General features: G+C 43.2%; 1 protein-coding gene across 1 annotated transcript; it reads right to left on the minus strand.

Moving 5' to 3' along the window:
* Window positions 1-2,628: 2,628 nt before the first annotated feature.
* LOC308314580 (protein NLRC3-like) lies at window positions 2,629-17,852 on the minus strand (the record flags this gene model as incomplete). Its single annotated transcript, XM_080762210.1, has 8 exons — window positions 17,752-17,852; window positions 12,872-13,050; window positions 10,848-12,684; window positions 9,471-9,647; window positions 7,904-8,080; window positions 5,951-6,079; window positions 4,671-4,732; window positions 2,629-3,191 (listed from the first exon to the last, which is right to left on the minus strand). Exons 3-8 carry the CDS (start codon window positions 12,614-12,616, stop codon window positions 2,629-2,631), a joined length of 2,877 nt encoding a protein of 958 aa, XP_080618336.1. The 5' UTR covers window positions 12,617-12,684; window positions 12,872-13,050; window positions 17,752-17,852.
* Between the last annotated feature and the right edge of the window lie 2,459 nt (window positions 17,853-20,311).

Consider the following 20,311-nt stretch of genomic DNA (forward strand, 5'->3'; position numbering starts at 1 on the left):
TGAAAGACACAACAAAGCAGACAGGAAACGATCAGTGTCTTTCCTGATGTTCAGTCACTGTGATTATTGTGCAGAGGAGATGGTTCTGTCCTCATTATGTCCATGTTGGAATGATGGAGTCTAGAGGGTTCTGTCCTCACTATGTCCATGTTGGAATGATGGAGTCTAGAGGGCTCTGTCCTCACTATGTCCATGTTGGAATGATGGAGTCTAGAGGGTTCTGTACTCACTATGTCCATGTTGGAATGATGGAGTCTAGAGGGTTCTGTCCTCACTATGTCCATGTTGGAATGATGGAATCTAGAGGGTTCTGTACTCACTATGTCCATGTTGGAATGATGGAGTCTAGAGGGTTCTGTCCTCACTATGTCCATGTTGGAATGATGGAATCTAGAGGGTTCTGTCCTCACTGTGTCCATGTTGGAATGATGGAGTCTAGAGGGTTCTGTCTTCACTATGTCCATGTTGGAATGATGGAGTCTAGAGGGTTCTGTCCTCACTGTGTCCATGTTGGAATGAAGGAGTCTAGAGGGTTCTGTACTCACTGTGTCCATGTTGGAATGATGGAGTCTAGAGGGTTCTGTACTCACTATGTCCATGTTGGAATGATGGAGTCTAGAGGGTTCTGTCCTCACTGTTTCCATGTTGGAATGATGGAGTCTAGAGGGTTCTGTACTCACTGTGTCCATGTTGGAATGAAGGAGTCTAGAGACGCGCGCACACACACACACACACACACACACACACACACACACACACACACACACACAATAAAATTATAGATTCCAATGTTAACTTTGAGTGACAATGCTGTGTGTGTGTGTGTGTGTGTGTGTGTGTGTGTGTGTGCGTGTGTGTGTGGGGGCGGGGGTCATATTCAAATATGACTATTTTGGGGGTCCCCAGTTCAAAAATGATTATTTTGGGGGTCCCCAGTTAAAATATGATTATTTCGGGGTTCCTCAATTCAAGTATGATTATTTTGGGTTTCCTCAATTCAATTAATTAATAAATATGTACAGGTTCACAAAGGTTCTCATTAATCTGTAGATTAACATTGGAGGATGAATTATAATGATTCAAATGGCCCGGAAAGCTCCATTCTCTTGTAACTTGTTAAAAAAATTAACCCATTTAGGCCTGACGTCGAAATGTATAAAATGTCTTCTAAATTCTGACAGTTTTCTGAAATACCTATATGTTTCTGTATCAGTGGTGCTCAATATTTCATGTCAAGGACCCCAACAATTATATGTAATTGGCCGCCGACCCCCATCTGAAAATAATATGTTGTTCCAGCTCGTGCTCTGTACATCCGATAGCGTTGTTATTAAGCCATTCTGACCCGAGATCAGATTCTAAAAATGTCTTCAGTTGCTCTTCACTCTTTCAAAAATAGCAGACCTACAAGCTCGTAGCGCGCCACTCGGTGGCGTGCTATGAACTTGTAGGTCTGCTATTTTTCAATAGCTAAAGCACGACATGATGCTAACACCAAAATGGGTTCCCGCCCAAAATGGGTTAAAGTAAGTGCGTATGATAGCAGTAAACTAACATGAAGTAAAAAGTAAGGCTAAAAGATGTTAAAAAGTGGTCGGTTTTGGACGAGCTGCTGTCAGACGTCACCGAACGCTCGTGCATGCGCTACACAGCTATGATTATTTTATAAATATGATTATTTTGGGGGTCCTCAATTCAAATATGATTATTATGGCAGGTCCCCAGTTCAAATATGATTATTTTGGGGGTCCTCAGATCAAATATGATTATTTTGGGGGTCCTCAGTTCAAATATGATTATTTTGGGGGTCCCCAGTTCAAATATGATTATTATGGCAGGTTCCCAGTTCAAATATGATTATTATGGCAGGTCCCCAGTTCAAATATGATTATTGTGGCAGGTCCCCAGTTCAAATATGATTATTTTGGGGGTCCTCAGTTCAAATATGATTATTTTGGGGGTCCTCAGTTGAAATTAAATCACACTGTGGAGACTTTAAGACATTCTGCCCCCTGGTGGTTGGACTCTAACACTTCACCCGACAGTGACGATCTTCTTTATTACATTTTAATTGTATTGAGTCTTAATTTAGTCGACTAAGACTAGACTAAGACTAAATAATGTACAAATGACTAAAATAGGACTCCAATTAAATGCGTGTCCATTATACTTACTGCTCACACAGACACGCTGAGGAGGAGCAGAGGGAGGACCAGAACCAGAACCCAGCATAGAGAGGTCCAGTGGACCTGGTCTGGAATTACGTGTGTGTGTGTGTGTGTGTGTGTGTGTGTTACCTGCTACGTGTGTGTTACGTGTGTGTGTGTGTGTGTGTGTGTGTGTGTGTGTTACGTGTGTGTGTGTGTGTGTGTGTGTGTGTTACGTGTGTGTGTGTGTGTGTGTGTGTGTGTGTGTGTGTGTGTGTGTGTGTGTGTGTGTGTGTGTGTTACGTGTGTGTGTGTTACGTGTGTGTGTGTGTGTGTGTGTGTGTGTGTGTGTGTGTGTGTGTGTGTGTGTTACGTGTGTGTGTGTGTGTGTGTGTGTGTGTGTGTGTGTGTGTGTTACGTGTGTGTTACGTGTGTGTGTGTGGACGTGGTCTGGAATTAAATGTGTGTGTGTCCATTATACTTACTGCTCACACAGACACGCTGAGGAGGAGGAGGAGGAGGAGAACCAGATCCCAAACCCAGCATAGAGAGGTCCAGTGGACCTGGTCTGGAAGGTGTACAGGTGTCTCAGTGAGTCAGAGCACCCTGTGTAGAAGGACAGAGTCCCAGCGGGACGGTCCACATACACGGATACTCTGTTGGAGCCTTTAGAGGCTCTGACAGGGAGGACAGTCCTCTGTCCGTTGTGGTAGACAAGGTAACTGGAACCATCAACACCATCACAGAACAGACTCCAGGACTTATCATTCAATCCAAACCAACAGTCATGACCATCTCCTTTCCTGCTGATTGTTCCGTCAGCCACTGCTATCTGAACCCGTCCACTGCACTCTACCTCCCAGGAACAGCGTCCAGTCACACTCTGTGAACTCAGAACTTGTTTACAGACATCAAACCTGTCTGGGTGATCAGGAGGACGCCGACCCCCTGACCTCTGTGACCCCAGTGTGACCTTCCTGTTGTCCTCAGACAGAGAGAGGTTACAGTGTGCTGTGTTTGAGTCCAGTGTGAGACGCTGGAAATCTGATGAGAAAACAACACAGTAAACATTAAATACATCATTCACTGACTGACACCGACATGCACGCACACGCACACACACACACACACACACACACACACACACACACACACACACACACACACACACACACAGATCTACAAACTCACTGCAGTGTTAATACAGATTTAGTCCTATTTCAGTCATTTGTACATTATTTAGTCTTAGTCTAGTCTTAGTCGACTAAATTAAGACTCAATACAATTCAAATGTAATAAAGAAGATCGTCACTGTCCAACCACCAGGGGGCAGAATGTCTTAAAGTCTCCACCAGGGGGCAGAATGTCTCTGCACCCCTGGGCAGAGACATTCTGCAGTGTGATTTTATTTGAACTTGAGACCCCCAAAATAATCATATTTGAACTGAGGACCCCCAAAATAATCATATTTGAACTGAGGACCCCCAAAATAATCATATTTGAACTGGAGACCCCCAAAATAATCATATTTGAACTGGAGACCCCCAAAATAATCATATTTGAACTGGAGACCCCCCAAAAAAATCATATTCGAACTGGAGACCCCCAAAATAATCATATTTGAACGGAGGACCCCCCCAAAATAATCAACATTGACAAGCACTTGGAATTGTAGGCATTCCATTTAGTTTGAGGCATTGTGAGCTTGTAGATCTGCTATTTCCAAAATATTTTCCACTTTCTTACACTATTTGACATTTTTGGCCAATTTGGCCATCTGGGGACCCCCCACAATAATCTGGAGATAATAATCTCTCTGTGTACCTGTCTGTCTGTGTGTACCTGTCTGTCTCTCTGTGTACCTGTCTGTCTGTGTGTACCTGTCTGTCTCTCTGTGTACCTGTCTGTCTCTCTCTTCCCTTCCCCAAAATAATCAAAGTACAGTACAGAGCACAGTACACTACAATACAGTACAGAGCACAGTGCAGTACAATACAGTACAGAGCACAGTACACTACAATACAGTACAGAGCACAGTACACTACAATACAGAGCACAGTACACTACAATACAGTACAGAGCACAGTACACTACAATACAGTACAGAGCACAGTGCAGTACAGTAACTATAACAGTAAATGTATAGTTGCACCGCTCAGTTCACACAGGTGTGATTTATATTTCCGGTTGTCTTGTATGGTGTTAAATAGAGCGTGGAACCATGCCAATGACCGACATGGTCAAACCAAAACGAGATCCACCTGTGATCTGCACACATCACGGCTCTGCACCACCTTTCATGCATCGCACGTCAGAACTGAACTTATGCCAATATAGACGAAATACATGTTGTTTACGACCAGGTTAGTGAATGAGGCCCATTGTTTCTGTCAGACCACATGACCTCATCTTGATGTGTTAAGGACCAGGCCAAGAGCAGAGAGTAGAGAGCACAAGAGTTTTCAGGACAACATCAACCAAGTATACAGTGTATAAAATGTTAATGTAGACACAGATACTCACGTTTTGTAATGAGTTGACTCAGTTGAGGATTAGTAAGCCAATCTTCTCCTCCATGTTTCACTCTGTAGGAAGTAGAACAACAATGCATCAATGTCTAACTGTCTAACACGTCTCCACTAGCTGACACTACAGTGTTTCACTCTGTATGAACTATGAAGTAGAACAACAATGCATCAATGTCTGACTGTCTAACACAACGTCTCCACTAGCTGACACTACAGTGTTTCACTCTGTAGGAAGTAGAACAACAATGCATCAATGTCTGACTGTCTAACACAACGTCTCCACTAGCTGACACTACAGTGTTTCACTCTGTAGGAAGTAGAACAACAATGCATCAATGTCTAACTGTCTAACACAACGTCTCCACTAGCTGACACTACAGTGTTTCTCCTGTCATTATCTTGGCCCTGCAGCTCATCCAGACATACTCACTGCTGCCCAGTTTGGATCTCATCACCTCCTCAGACTCCACCTTAACCCCTATAGCACTCCACTGTCCTTTTATACCTTTGAGGCACTGCATTGTGTTGTTGTTCTTCTCATGATTTGTGACTTTGGGCTGTATCGTATCCCATGCCTTACCCGCAAGCATTAAACACTTTACGTGAATTACTCATTTAGGAGCTTCCACTATGCGTAAACGTTATCTTGCGGCCACACAACCCACTATACATGTGTGCGGCTGGAGGCGTGTCTGTACGCGTGTTGATGCGCTTTCCCTATATTTGCTATCTTATGCACACAAGTTTAGGACAACGGAAATCGTCTCTTCAAACCACCCGTAATGTGAACACACACAACAACCCTCTGTATCTAATTTAAATGTATTCCAAGGCAGCACGCGTTGCTCTTCCATAAGGTTCACTCCAGGTATAATGGATTATGGTACCTGGCACACTGATTGGTTTAGGTTGCGTAACGCCCAAACCACACCTATGCATAATGTAACAGGTAGCGGAGGTGTTTTAAGGATTTAGCCATTTATAAGATAGCTAATTTAATGGGGGAACGCCTCTTACACAATGCTAAATCCCCAAATTACGGAGAAAGTGCCCCTGACGCAAGATAGGGCCCTTTGTGTCAGAGATACACTGTTAAGGGAAACACTGCACTGTCCAACATGGACACAGCCCAAGTCTACTCACTGTCCAACATGGACACAGCCCAAGTCTACTCACTGTCCAACATGGACACAGCCCAAGTCTACTCACTGTCCAACATGGACACAGCCCAAGTCTACTCACTGTCCAACATGGACACAGCCCAAGTCTACTCACTTGCAGTTCTCCAGAACTGAATCATTCACCACGTTGAGGCTCAGGTCCAACTCTCTTAGGGAGGGATTAGAGCTTACAGCTGAGGCCAGAGCTTCACAGCATCTCTCTGACAGGAAGCAGTGAGCCAGTCTGAAACACCAGATTAAAACATACATAAATTAATTAATGAATTAATTAATAAATGTTTAATTCGCCGTTTTTTAATAATACGTTTTAAAAATATCGGATTTGTCGTGGACATATTATTAACCCATTTTGGGCGGGAACCCATTTTGGTGTTAGCATCGTGTCGTGCTTTAGCTATTGAAAAATAACAGATCTATAAGCTCATAGCGCGCCACCGAGTGGCGCGCTATGAGCTTATAGATCTGCTATTTTTTTTTTAATCGAAGAGCGACTGACATAGAAGACATTTTTAGAATCTGATCTCAGGTCAGAATGAAAACTGTCAGGATGTAGAAGACATTTTTAGAATCTGATCTCAGGTCAGAATGAAAACTGTCAGGATGTAGAAGACATTTTTAGAATCTGATCTCAGGTCAGAATGGGTTAAGAAACTTGATAACTGTGGCGTAGCTACAGCGGGTCGCAAGACAAAAATAGCAGATCTACAAACTCCTCAACGCGTTGTGAGAAACGCTGTTATATGATGAAGTAGCCGATACCTTCGCCGTAAAGAGATTTTACACTTTGAAACATGCTTGGGGTAATTTTAACGTCTACTCAGACACATAGGCTTGGGTTACCATGATATCAAGCTTATTAATACATTCTCACCACAGCATTCATATTATATTAACATAATACAGTACATAATAAAACAGTGATAATTGTCTTTGTCTCTAATATGTCAACAAAATGAAACCATACTTTTGAACCTGGCTTTATCTTATCTTCAGATTTATCGTCCCGGAATGTATGCAAATTAGCACATATAATGTCTAATTTGCATATTTAAACATATCATTTCAGAAAACTTGTAATACAAAATGTTTTAGTCTTAATATAATTAATCAACTGGAGAAGTTTCATTGTGATAGCTATTAGTTCACTTTTTTCCCCTATTCACCTACCATGTCTCACCATCAAGGTTATGAATACATTCAGCATTCATATTATATTCACATGTTGAATTGAATTGAATTGAATTGAATTTCAATTCACACATTAATCATGTTACCAAGATTGCCTTTTTTCACCTTAGAAATATTGCACGAATCAGAGCCTATTTGTCCTTGGACGATGCAAAAACGCTAATCCACGCCTTTGTTTTTTCTCGGCTTGACTACTGCAATGCACTTTTTTCAGGACTGCCTAAGAAAACAACTGACAGACTACAACTTGTCCAAAATGCAGCAGCCAGAGTTTTAACTAGAACTAAGATGAGAGAACATATTACTCCAGTTTTGGCATCACTGCACTGGCTTCCGGTTGTTTTTAGGATTGATTTTAAAATTCTTTTACTTGTCTATAAAGCTCTCAATGGTCTCGCACCTTCCTACCTACATGACTGCCTGCCTAAATATGTCCCAAACCGCCCCCTAAGGTCTTCCACTGCCGGCCTGCTCGCTTTGCCAAAAAAAATGGCAACTAAAAAACACGGGGAAGCAGCTTTTTGCTTCTACGGGCCGTCGGCATGGAACAAGCTTCGTCAGGCAGCCTCTGTAGACATTTTTAAGGCTCAGCTCAAGACCCACTTCTACAACATTGCTTTTAATTGATCTTTTATTTTTTTATTTTTGTTATTCATGTCCTCACTGTATTGCATTACTGCTTGTTTTTAATGTTGTTGCCTTGCTTTTCTTTTATCCTCCATTTCTCTGTAAAGCACTTTGAGCTGCATTTCATGTCATGAAAGGTGCTATACAAATAAAGTTTTATTATTATTATTATTATAATACAGTACATAATAAAACAGAAGTGATCATAATAAAAGTGGTAAATGTATCTTACTTTAGAACTTCCAGTCCACAGTGTGGGCTCTTCAGTGAAGCACAGAGCAGCTCCACTAGTCCTGAGTCCTGCAGGTCGTTTTCACTGAGGTCCAGTTCTCTCAAATGGGAAGGATTAGAGCTGAGAGCTGAAGACACAGCTTCAACAACTGTCTTACTGAGTTTACAGCCAGCAAGTCTGTAAATGCAGATTAAATAAGAGATTATCAATACAAAATGAATGATACCTATAGTTCACTGTCATGGAAGTTAACTGGAACAAATCTAGTCATCTAGTATTTAGAGTGTGGAATAGACAACACCATGACAGCACAGAATAACAGGAAGATAACAATTTAGATATCAAAGACTATGAAGACTGAATGTTAGTTTGATTTCCCCCAATATTATGAAAAAGAAGATCATAACCTCTCAGATGTTATTTTTTTTAGCGGCCAACTAAGAACATAAGTGACGGGTTGGAACAAGCATTTAAGGCGAGACATGGCAAGTGAAATCATGTTTTTCATCTATTTTCTATGATTGGTTGTTGGTACAAAGGAAGTGACCATATTTGGATCCAACCACAGTCAGCTCGAGGTCCAGACCTTTCTAATGATATATGGCATAATACGTTGATGCCAAGGTTTGGATGAGATATTTTGTCTCATAATAGTGGCTTCAAATAAAACGTTTTGGAATTTTACAATACAAATCTTTAAAGGCCGTTTTTCTCAAAATGAGTTTTCCTCAAACCTGGGACAAAGAATCTCCACTTCAGTTGCACTCACATACACCTACACAGTCACATGCACACAACTTTACAGTCTTATTCATAACTATATTCTGCAGGAACTTACAGAAGGGTTCGTTGATTTCTCATTCACAGCCTGATTTACATCACATTTTATTCGTAAAACATGGCAAAAAATTGTTTTTTTATGCCTGTTGACACTATTTTTTGATTTGTGGAGTGATAATTAGAGATATCGAAAATCCCCTAATTGTCTTTGTCTCTAATATGTCAACAAAATTAAACCATACTTTTGAACCTGGCTTTATCCGATCTTCAGATTTATCGTCCCGGAATGTATGCAAATTAGCACATATAATGCCTACTTTGCATATTTAAACGTATCATTTCAGAAAACTTGTAATACAAAAAATCTTAGTCTTAATATAATTAATCAACTGGAGAAGTTTCATTGTGATAGCTATTAGTTAACTTTTTTCCCCTATTCACCTACCATGTCTCACCATCAAGCTTATTTTGACCTGAGATCAGATTCTAAAAATGTCTTCTACATCCCGACAGCTTTCTGAAAAAGCTATGTTTCTATGTAAGTCGTTCTTCGATTTTTCAAAAATAGCAGACCTACAAGCTCGTAGCGCGACACTCGGTGGCGCGCTACGAGCTTGTAGATCTGCTATTTTTCAATAGCTAAAGCATAACATAATGCTAACACCAAAAAGGGTTCCCGCCCAAAATGGGTTAATACATTCTCACCACAACATTCATATTATATTCACATAATACAGTACATAATAAAACAGAAGTGATCATAATAAAAGTGGTAAATGTATCTTACTTTAGAACTTCCAGTCCACAGTGTGGGCTCTTCAGTGAAGCACAGAGCGGCTCCACTAGTCCTGAGTCCCACAGGTCGTTTTTACTGAGGTCCAATTCTCTCAAATGGGAAGGATTAGAGCTGAGAGCTGAAGACACAGCTTCAGCACCTGTCTTACTGAGCTCACAGCCAACAAGTCTGTAAATGCAGATTAAATAAGAGATTGTTAAAACAAATGATACCTAGTTAACTGTCATGGAAGTTAACTAAAACATCTCCTATCTAGTTATCCAGACATAAACAGTATTGTGGAATAGACCAGGGGTTCTCAACCTTTTTGGCCGGGGACCCCCAGGGATGCTTTGGCCATGTCTCGCGACCCCCCCCCCCCCCCCCCCCATGAACTAGTTCAATTCATCATTCAATATTTTGAACTAAAGTTCATGGTTCCAAAAAATGAACAATTTTAGTTATTTTCCTTTTGTTTTTCTAAATGATTGCCGCAGCCCATAGCCATAGAACCACAGACTTTATTCCTATTGGGAATAACTTTGGGATTAATAAAGTTACAACTTTTACAATTTCTCCATTACCATTAACCAAATTAATTCCATATTATATATTTGTTTTACATTTTGGAAAAGATTGCTGTGGAATGCCACAGAATTCTTAATCCTTTTCCTTGTCTTAATTATGGGCCAACTTGTGAAAGCTGCATGCTTTTATTGTGAAGACATTGAAGCAGTCCTGTGCATGCAGACAGGGTTGACATTGAAGCAGTCCTGTGCATGCAGACAGGGTTGACTTTGAAGCAGTCCTGTGCATGCAGACAGGGTTGACATTGAAGCAGTCCTGTGCATGCAGACAGGGTTGACTTTGAAGCAGTCCTGTGCATGCAGACAGGGTTGACATTGAAGCAGTCCTGTGCATGCAGACAGGGTTGACATTGAAGCAGTCCTGTGCATGCAGACAGGGTTAACATTGAAGCAGTCCTGTGCATGCAGACAGGGTTGACATTGAAGCAGTCCTGTGCATGCAGACAGGGTTGACATTGAAGCAGTCCTGTGCATGCAGACAGGGTTGAGATCGGGAAAACATGGAATCGGCTGTATAAAATGCTGCGTCATTGTAAATGGTGCATTTATGTATCACTTTTATCCAAAGCACATTTCTGTTTAAATTGAGGTGGACGGGAGGCAGACTTTCACTTCTGGTTCATTTCTGGTTTTATCTGTTGCCTAGCAACATTCATACAGTACGTTGATGAAGAGCGCCATCTATACTAATCCACTGTAAAGACCATAGGACACAATACTGCGCGCTTGGCAGTCAAGCGATGGATTCGATGCGACGTAACATGACGTGATTGGCAGTCAAGTCAATGTGTTAACTACTAACCGAGCCTTTCTGCAGTTCCTCACAGCTGGGACCAGTCTCCTTCGCCCCTCCTTTGATGCGTTGTATTTGTCCAGGTCCAACTCCTCCAGAACCTCCTCTGACATCTGCAGCATGACGGCCAGAGCTGAACACTGGGTCTCAGACAGTTTCTCTGTTCTGTTCTCTGACTTCAGGAACTGTTGGATCTCCCGATGTAATGAGTGGTCATTCATCTCCATCAGACAGTGGAAGATGTTGATACATCTGTCAGGAGAGACATCTTCATCACGTAACATCTCCTTCAGGTTCTGGATGGCTTTCTGGATCTCCTCTGGACTGTTCTCTGTGTGACCCAGCAGGTCTCCTAACAGACTCTGGTTGGACTGCAGTGAGAGGCCATGAAGGAAGCGGACTAAGAGGTCCAGGTGGCCATTTTTACTCTCCAGGGATTTTTTCACGGCAGCTTCCAGGAAGTCTGAGAGGGAGATGTCATCCTCGTAATCATCATCATCGTCGCTGTCGTCGTCGTTGTAAACGAATGGTTTCAGGACCTCCATGTTCTTCTGTGTGAAACAGTGGAACAGGTAGACTGCAGCCAGAAACTCCTGGATGACCAGATGAACAAAGCTGTAGACCGTTTTCTGGAACAGCACACTCTCTGTTTTGAAGATCTGTGTGCACACTCCTGAGTACAGCGCGGCGTCTTTCACATCAAGACCACACTCTTCCAGGTCTTCTTGGTCGAACACGATGCTACTTTTCTTCAGGTGTTGAAACGCCAGCTTGCCCAGCTTCAGAAGAACATCCCTATCAGTCTTAGTGAGCTGCTGTTGAGTCCCCTTTTCTTTGTCTTTCTTGTTCACACCATGAGTCCCGTCATACTTCTGCTTCTTCGTGTTTGTCTGAACCAACAGGAAGTGGCAGCACATCTCAGTCAGGGTCTTGGGCAGCTGTCCTATCGTGGTGTGTGTCCTCAACATGTCCAGCAGAACGGTAGCAATGATCCAACAGAAGAGTGGGATGTAACACATGATGTGGAGGCTCCTCCATGTCTTCAAGTGTGAGAGGACTCTGTCGGCCAGCTTCTCTTCACTGAATCTCTTCCTGAAGTACTTCTCCTTCTGGGGGTCTGTGAACCCTCGCACTTCTGTCACCATGTCAACACATGCAGGAGGGATCCGATTGGCTGCTGCGGGTCTGGTGGTTATCCAGAGGAGGGCCGAGGGGAGCAGATTCCTCTTGATGAGGTTCGTCAACAGAGCATCCACCGATGATGTCACCGTGACATCAGAGATGATTTCATTTGTGTCGAAGTCCAACGGAGACCTGCTTTCATCGAGGCCATCGAGGATGAAGCAAACTTTCCAGGCAGCGAGCTGCTCTGCTGTGACCTTCTTTAACGTTGGGTGGAAATCATGGATCAGGTTGAGAAGACTGTACTGCTTATCTCTGACCAAGTTCAGCTCCCGGAATGAAAAGGGAACCAGGAGATCTATATCTTGATTCTCCAAACCTCTTGCCCAGTCCAGAGCAAACTTGCGTGCAGAGAATGTTTTTCCGATGCCAGCGATGCCATTGGTCAGAACTGTTTGGCTGGGTTCCTCTCTGCCAGGGAGGATGATCTTAAAGACTTTACAGCAGTCGATTGCATCGTCATGGAAGGTCTTCATGTTGGAAGTTCTCTCAAGCTGTATCACCTCATGTTGGCTATTAACCCCTTCACTCTGTCCTGCTGTGATGTAGAGCTCTGAGTAGGTGCTGGTGACGGAGTCTCCAGACTCTTCCGTCATGTGGTTTTTCACTCCATCAAGACTGTCCAAACTGACCTTCAAACTGACCTTATAATCATTCAAATCATCTGAAATGAGAAGAAAATGTATGTTTTATTATAACTATACACCTTTACGGCACAATTTTACAACACAATAGGCTACCAGTTGATTTTTTTCCCAGAGTTTAAAGTTGTTTAGCTTCATTATTTGCACTTGAATATAATTGTTGATACAGACAATAGTTAGAACATCCAATGTATTAGCATATTTTACCTTGTCCAGGTGTGGTTTGACTGGGTGTCTTCAGTCCAGGTGTGGTTTGACTGGGTGTCTTCAGTCCAGGTGTGGTTTGACTGGGTGTCTTCAGTCCAGGTGTGGTTTGACTGGGTGTCTTCAGTCCAGGTGTGGTTTGACTGGGTGTTTTCAGTCCAGGGTTCTGCTCAGTCACAACGCTGTGGACATGAACACAATATTTATTATATGTACCTACATGGTGGCCCAGTGGCAAATATGCCTGCAGTTCTATGTAAATCTGTTACTTTAAGAGTGCCATTTTCTGGGGGTCAAGGGTTACACTGTGTTTGTGGGGTTTCTTTAAAGAGATCTTGATGTAAAAATGCTTTACTTTCATTGTAGATTTTCAGATACACACATAAGCACATTGTTGATGCAGTATATATTCTTTCATGAGTTTATGTCAAGATGATTAAGAATACATGTTGATGGTTGCAGATTGTAAACAAGAAGCTGTGAATAGAATACATGTTGATGGTTCCAGATTGTAAACAAGAAGCTGTGAATAGTCGTGCTTAAAACGTGGCTGTGTTTCTTTGTAAGTCCTGCTTCTTTGTGTTGTTGTGTCAACATCTCATGCATCATTTATTTTATTATGATGTAAGGAAATTGAAAGTTTGTTGATAATGTTGCTAACGTGTTTCTCAGTGGAAAGGGATGAAGCTTTTGAGTTTAATGTATATATATTTTTTATCGTAAGGGATTGTGATATCTTTCCTCTTTGTTTGTTTTCCCTAGAAAGAGCCTCTACCGTATGTTGTGGGTTTTGAATGATTGATCTACACACATTCATAAAGTGTAGTGCATAGTGTATGCAGATTATACTGCCAATTATCCTGTGTGTGTGTGTGTGTGTGTGTGTGTGTGTGTGTGTGTGTGTGTGTGTGTGTGTGTGTGTGTGTCTCATATCTTCACTATATATATATATTCATAATAACTAGGCTATGTAAGTTTGGCCACCGTGCTAATTTGATGGTTAGTGGGGTGAGACACATTGTCTAGTCAGAGGGAATGGTCTGAGAATCTTCCTCTCTGAGAGGATCTCAGCCCAGTACCCTGTATAGAAAGCCATTGTCCAAGTCCTTCTGAAGCTTGGTGTGGTGTTGGAGAGGTGTTGAGACAACATTACTATAGTCCAGGGGTGTCAAACTAATTTGGGGCGAGGGCCGCATTGGTCAAAAGGTCACTTGATGGGGGCCACAACCAGTTGCGGACGCACGCTCGATGTCTCAAGCCCAACACACAACGGCTCCGTCCGACGCGGCGCGTCAGCGCACGTCGGACGCCGCCGGTGTGCGATAGGTTCATTGAAAATGATGGAGGCGGCTGTTTTGACGCGCGGCGTTCGCAGACGGTGTGGGAGGCCCTTCAGTCAGTCACTGCTATAATATCTATCTATCTATCTATCTATCTATGCTCAGACCCAGCCAGCCAGCCAGCAAGCCACACACATAGTGCTCAGACCCAGCCAGCCAGCAAGCCACACACATAGTGCTCAGACCCAGCCAGCCAGCCAGCCAGCCACACACAGTGCTCAGACCCAGCCAGCCAGCAAGCCACATACATAGTGCTCAGAGCCAGCCAGCCAAACACATAGTGCTCAGACCCAGCCAGCCAGCAAGCCACACACATAGTGCTCAGATCCAGCCAGCCAGCAAGCCACACACATAGTGCTCAGACCCAGCCAGCCACACACACCTCCGTAAGGGAGTGGTTGCACCACTCAAAAAATCTTCAAAAAACTGAAGAGGCTACTGGAGATTGGAGAACCTGATTTGGACATGATCTGATGCAGGACAATGTCACTATGACAGAAAGAGAAGATGGGTCTTCACACATTCACACACACACACACACACACACACACACACACACACACACACGACTTTGTCCCTATAATGTGCACGGCACCGTTCTACTTCATCATATCACGCAAGAGACGCCACACACCAGTATGGAAGAGAGATAGTCACTTACTCACTTGTTGTAACTTGTAGGGATGCCACAAAGTGAACATCAGCCAAATTGAATAGTCGACAGCTCTGCCGATTAATAATCGATTAATTGAACCCACCCCCCATATTAATCAATATCAGATAAAACGTATAAGATTTTATATTATGCACATGCCATGGTCACATAACCATTATGTTGAGTGCATGCTTTGATGGTTACAGTTATATAATCAGTTTTGATGAGTAAACCTTTGTGGAGATCTTCTCAGTTCTCATTGTATGCTAGTTACTGCCATTCAGGATGGAAAATGAAATCCATTTGGATTTAGTTTCATAAGGGGCTGGTATGAAGTACTTGATATAAAGAGAACATGTTCAGTTCACTAGTCTACACTCTACTCTACACCTGCCTTCATTTCATCTGATTGTCTGTCTGGCAGGCACTTAACAAGCAATCGTTAACCGTGTCTGTTAGGTCGCATTCTCACCTAATACTTCGGTAGACTCGAATGCGTATGGGAGGAGAAATGGGATTCTTGCATATTTAATTGGCTACGGTTTGCCTTCACACTGTCATGATCCGCAGCAATTGAAAACGCAGCAGGGGGGACCTTTATCAATGTGTTACATTCATAAACTAGCCTACACAGTGAAATGATAAATCTATGGTGATAATTATACTCATAACGTGCATTATGTGTCGTGCCGACGGTCTGGGACTGCCCCCCCCTCTCTCGCTCTCTCACTATAAGCACGCAGCCACGCACGCACTGTTCTTTTGGGCATGGAGGCACAGCGCTGAGCGCACTGATATAACAGACAGCAGCGCAAAATGTTTACAAGTTTATCGAGATGAAAGTTCCTACTCCCCACTAGTCCCCACGCAGTGACAGCACTCCATGTTTACGGCACGCACAGACAGACAGAATATTCTGTAGGCTATAATACTATTACACTGCACTGCAGTGTTTGTGTTTTCTTAAGCAATTGATTAATGTACTCGTCCTCATTTCGATCAGGGCTTCAGTCTCCACTCTCCTCATTCGACCACGTCTATCCACGGTAACGGGACATCTTTGCGCTGCGTAAAATATGCCTTCTCCGTCTCCAACTGTGTTCAGCTCCTCACCCGCCTGACGTATGTTTGCTTCATTTCCTGTATTTGCTGCGGATTGCATTCACACCTGCACCGAATCGTAGTCAAGCGCGATTGGAAGCGAAGCGAAACCCCCGTTTTTGCTCGGAGTAAAATGCGGTTCTTTGTTGCGCATTAGGATTCGAAAGAGCCTTCACACCTGCCAAACGAAGCGCACTTTCTGAAAATGCGCAGCAGGATTCGTTTTAATCGCAGCAAAGCTCTCTGGTGAGAATGCGACCTTAGAGAGAGGGGCAGAGAAGAGTGGCTTTGCTCAACTTGATTTATACTTATATTCTCCACTCTGATGAAGGTACATATATATACATATATAAGGTCGATATATCATGCAGCCTTACTTATAAGCCTATATTTTGGCTATTTTTTTGCTTGAGGCAGGCGGGCCACATTAAATGACATGGCGGGCCACATTTGGCCCGCGGGCCTTGAGTTTGACACCCATGCTATAGTCTATTCTCTGCTGTGTTGAGACAACATTACTATAGTCTATTCTCTGCTGTGTTGGAGAGGTGTTGAGACAACATTACTATAGTCTATTCTCTGCTGTGTTGAGACAACATTACTATAGTCTATTCTCTGCTGTGTTGAGACAACATTACTATAGTCTATTCTCTGCTGTGTTGAGACAACATTACTATAGTCTGTTCTCTGCCGTGTTGCTCTAGTTTACTTTTAAAGCTTCATCACTAACTTTAAAAATGTAGGCCTATAGACCGATTCCGTAGCGGTTTCATGGTCGCAGCCTACGTATTTCCTGTAGGCGGACTCGACGTAGCTGCGGGGATAAACCCTCACCAGGCGCATCTCTTCCACTACAGTGAACGGCAGAGTGACTGATGTTAGTTTGCCTCAAACTTTACTCTTTTACCTGCTTTTTTACTAACACTAACATTACAAAGATGTCCAGAACATCGAGATGAACCTGTGTAGTTTATGGCTGCTCCAACAGTAGTGGCAACATAAAAAATAAATAAATACGGAATGTCAAAATATCCACCGCGGTGGCTGAAACCAGAGCCATTGAGTAATGGTTGAGACAAAGCAGTGAAAGGTCCTGAAAGATACATAATTTCAGTCTTACCCAATACCCAATCTTTCTGTTTTATGAACACAAGGCTGCTGTATTTTATACCTCATACTAAGCATTTAAAGTATGAGGTATAAAGTACAGCAGCCTTGTGTTAATAAAACAGAAAGATTTGGTATTGGGTAAGACTGGCCTTATGTATCTTTCACTGCTTCGTCTCAACCATTACTCAATGGCTCTGGTCTCAGCCACCGCGGTGGATATTAGACATTCCGTTTTTTTTATTTTTATGTTGCCACTACTGTTGGAGCAGCCATAAACTATACACAGGTTCATATCGATGTTCTGGGCATCTTTGTAATGTTAGTGTTAGTAAAAAAGCAGGTAAAGGAGTAAAGTAACATCAGTCACTCTGCCGTTCACTGTAGTGGAAGAGGTGCGCCTGGTGAGGGTTTAAACCCCGCAGCTACGTCGAGTCCACCTACAGGAAATACGTAGGCTGCGACCATGAGACCCGCTACGGAATCGGTCTATAGGAGAACCGGAGAAATATCAGGAGCACCCACCAAATTGTAAGTAGCATCATTTTTTATTCATTAGGAAAAATAAATAATAATGTAACAGTTTAAGTAAGATAATATGTATAGCAGGATTTAAATACTTTAGCGGGACATCATAATGTAACACTGTGGTTTATACTAGTAATGGAGGATTAACATACTTTGTATGTGGAGACTCTGCTCTGTGGACGAGATGTTTGTCAGCTCCCTCCTCCTCTCTCTCCTCACGGAGACTCAACTCTGCTCTGTGGACGAGATGTTTGTCAGCTCCCTCCTCCTCTCTCTCCTCACACTGACTCAGCTCTGCTCTGTGGACGAGATGTTTGTCAGCTCCCTCCTCCTCTCTCTCCTCACGGAGACTCAACTCTGCTCTGTGGACGAGATGTTTGTCAGCTCCCTCCTCCTCTCTCTCCTCACGGAGACTCAACTCTGCTCTGTGGACGAGATGTTTGTCAGCTCCCTCCTCCTCTCTCTCCTCACGGAGACTCAACTCTGCTCTGTGGACGAGATGTTTGTCAGCTCCCTCCTCCTTTCTCTCCTCACACTGACTCATCTCTGCTCTGTGGACGAGATGTTTGTCAGCTCCCTCCTCCTCTCTCTCCTCACGGAGACTCATCTCTGTTCTGTATTAAACCTGTCAAGATCACATAGTCACAATACACCAGACAACAGTCAATGTTTGCTGTATATCCCTGTAAAGCCTGGATTGATTTCTACTTGCAAAACAATACATACTTTTTAAGAGAAAACTACTTTTTACTACTAGGACTTATCAGAGGAAATGTTATGCACATTTATAATCATTATTCAAATAATAATAATAAATTAATAATTTACATCTTTGAAGAGTGCCCGCGGACATATACCAATGCCGTGCGCATTTCCAGACCCCAGGACTGAATGTGTTAGCTACTCCACAATACAGCTGGTTGAGGATATTAATTTATTTACCTACCTAAGTATAACTACCTTAGAGTACAAGTACCACTGCTCTTTATGCCATGGCCTGAGTGTACAACAATAAAATTAATTATTACTTGTGACCAACCTATCTTTGTGAATTACATTAATATGAAACAGACCAACAAACGTTTAGTTTATAGACCACACCTTATCAGAGCAAAACCTAGATCCGTGATAGGCTATCATACTTTAAAGACAGAACTCTCGTTACTGGAATGCAGGCTTACATGGACACACTCAATGTGTTACTTAAACACAGAGAGGCCTCTCTCTCGAATGAGTGGTGTTCTCGGGAGACGTCTTACTCGCGTCTCTCGGCATACACCCGTACCCTTTCCCCTCGCTATAAGAGGGGACTGAGAGGTTTTACAACCGTGATTTGTAAATATCTACTTACACCACAGTACTCACCAAACAGGGTTAATTCAGAGGAAATGGCAGAGGAGACATACACAAGGCTTAGATAAAATGCATGGGAGTCAGACAAAACTGTTTAAATAGAGGTAACAGTCGTTTTAATATCCATAAGGGTTCATTACAAGAAAATAGCACAGGGGCATAAAAAGCCCCAAAAAGTGAAAAAGCACTCAATACATAAAATCTGTGTTAAGTTGTCAGCTCGCAGGAAAAAAGGAAGAGAGAGCCTCTTCCTTTGTCAAAAGCATTTATACTTGGATGCATGCAACTTTCCCCGCCCGCTCGGACGTGTCATCGTTATGGTTACATTTCAACACACCTCTAAGCATAAATTCGTGCTACACAGTACAGTTCGTACATATCACCGTATATGGCTTTTCACAGAATAGATGTACAGTAACATCGCTGACTCGTCTCTCTCTTTGGTGGAGAGAAGTGCTGACTTCCTGTCAGTTTCCACTACCTCGCTCGTATAAGGTCTGTATATACAGCGCAGGCAGCTGTGGTGACCTCTTTACCCTAACCCACATAAATCCATCCGGTCTTCGCCGGAGTCTCAACTGCAACGTGAGCATGCGGAGGCCCGCGTGAGCTGGCCCACTCAGTTTGCTGGGGGGGAGGAGGGGGCACCATGGGTGCGGAGTGAAGCGGGGGGAACGATTGGCTGGCCCCGTCATCGTAGGCCCATCTCGGTCCATTCTGAGGACGGTATACTGCTCCGTCCACGGCCCCGCGCGTCATCTCGTGTGCTGAGAACTGGGGGGAGGCCGCCCCCCGTCTCCCTCGGCGTGCTCCTCTGCGCTTCTGTCCTCGGTTCCATTCTTGCTTCCGATGGGGAGGTGGTGTCTGCGGTGGTTTGTAAGTCTTCCTGGCTGCGACATACGGGGTTATCTCTGAAGTCAGGGCTTGTCGCCCCTGGCTGTCAACAATCTTTCACTATAATAAATATAACATGTTTCAGAGATGTCCAGAGATTTTTAATTTGTGTGAATTTCAGCCTCTGTGGGGGGGGGGGGGTATTTATATGCAAATATCATGACCAATGGCATTGCAATGAACATCAATGATGACGTTTAGGTGACAAAAAAAACCCTACATTAAATATATTAATTAATTAATTAAAATATGTTGCATTATTGTAACGCTCGGTGTTACAGGGATATACACAATGTGCGCACACGCCCACACACACACACGCCCACACGCCCACACACACGCACGCACGCACACACGCCCACACGCCCACACACACGAACAGCCGGAGCAGGGGTGGTGTTGTGTTACAGCCGGTTTCTAACTTAAAAAGTTGAGAAGACGACATACTGTCCACTGTAGGCTACC

This window comes from Protomyctophum bolini, assembly GCF_963924005.1.
Source record: "Protomyctophum bolini genome assembly, chromosome: 4".
Lineage (NCBI taxonomy): Eukaryota > Metazoa > Chordata > Actinopteri > Myctophiformes > Myctophidae > Protomyctophum > Protomyctophum bolini.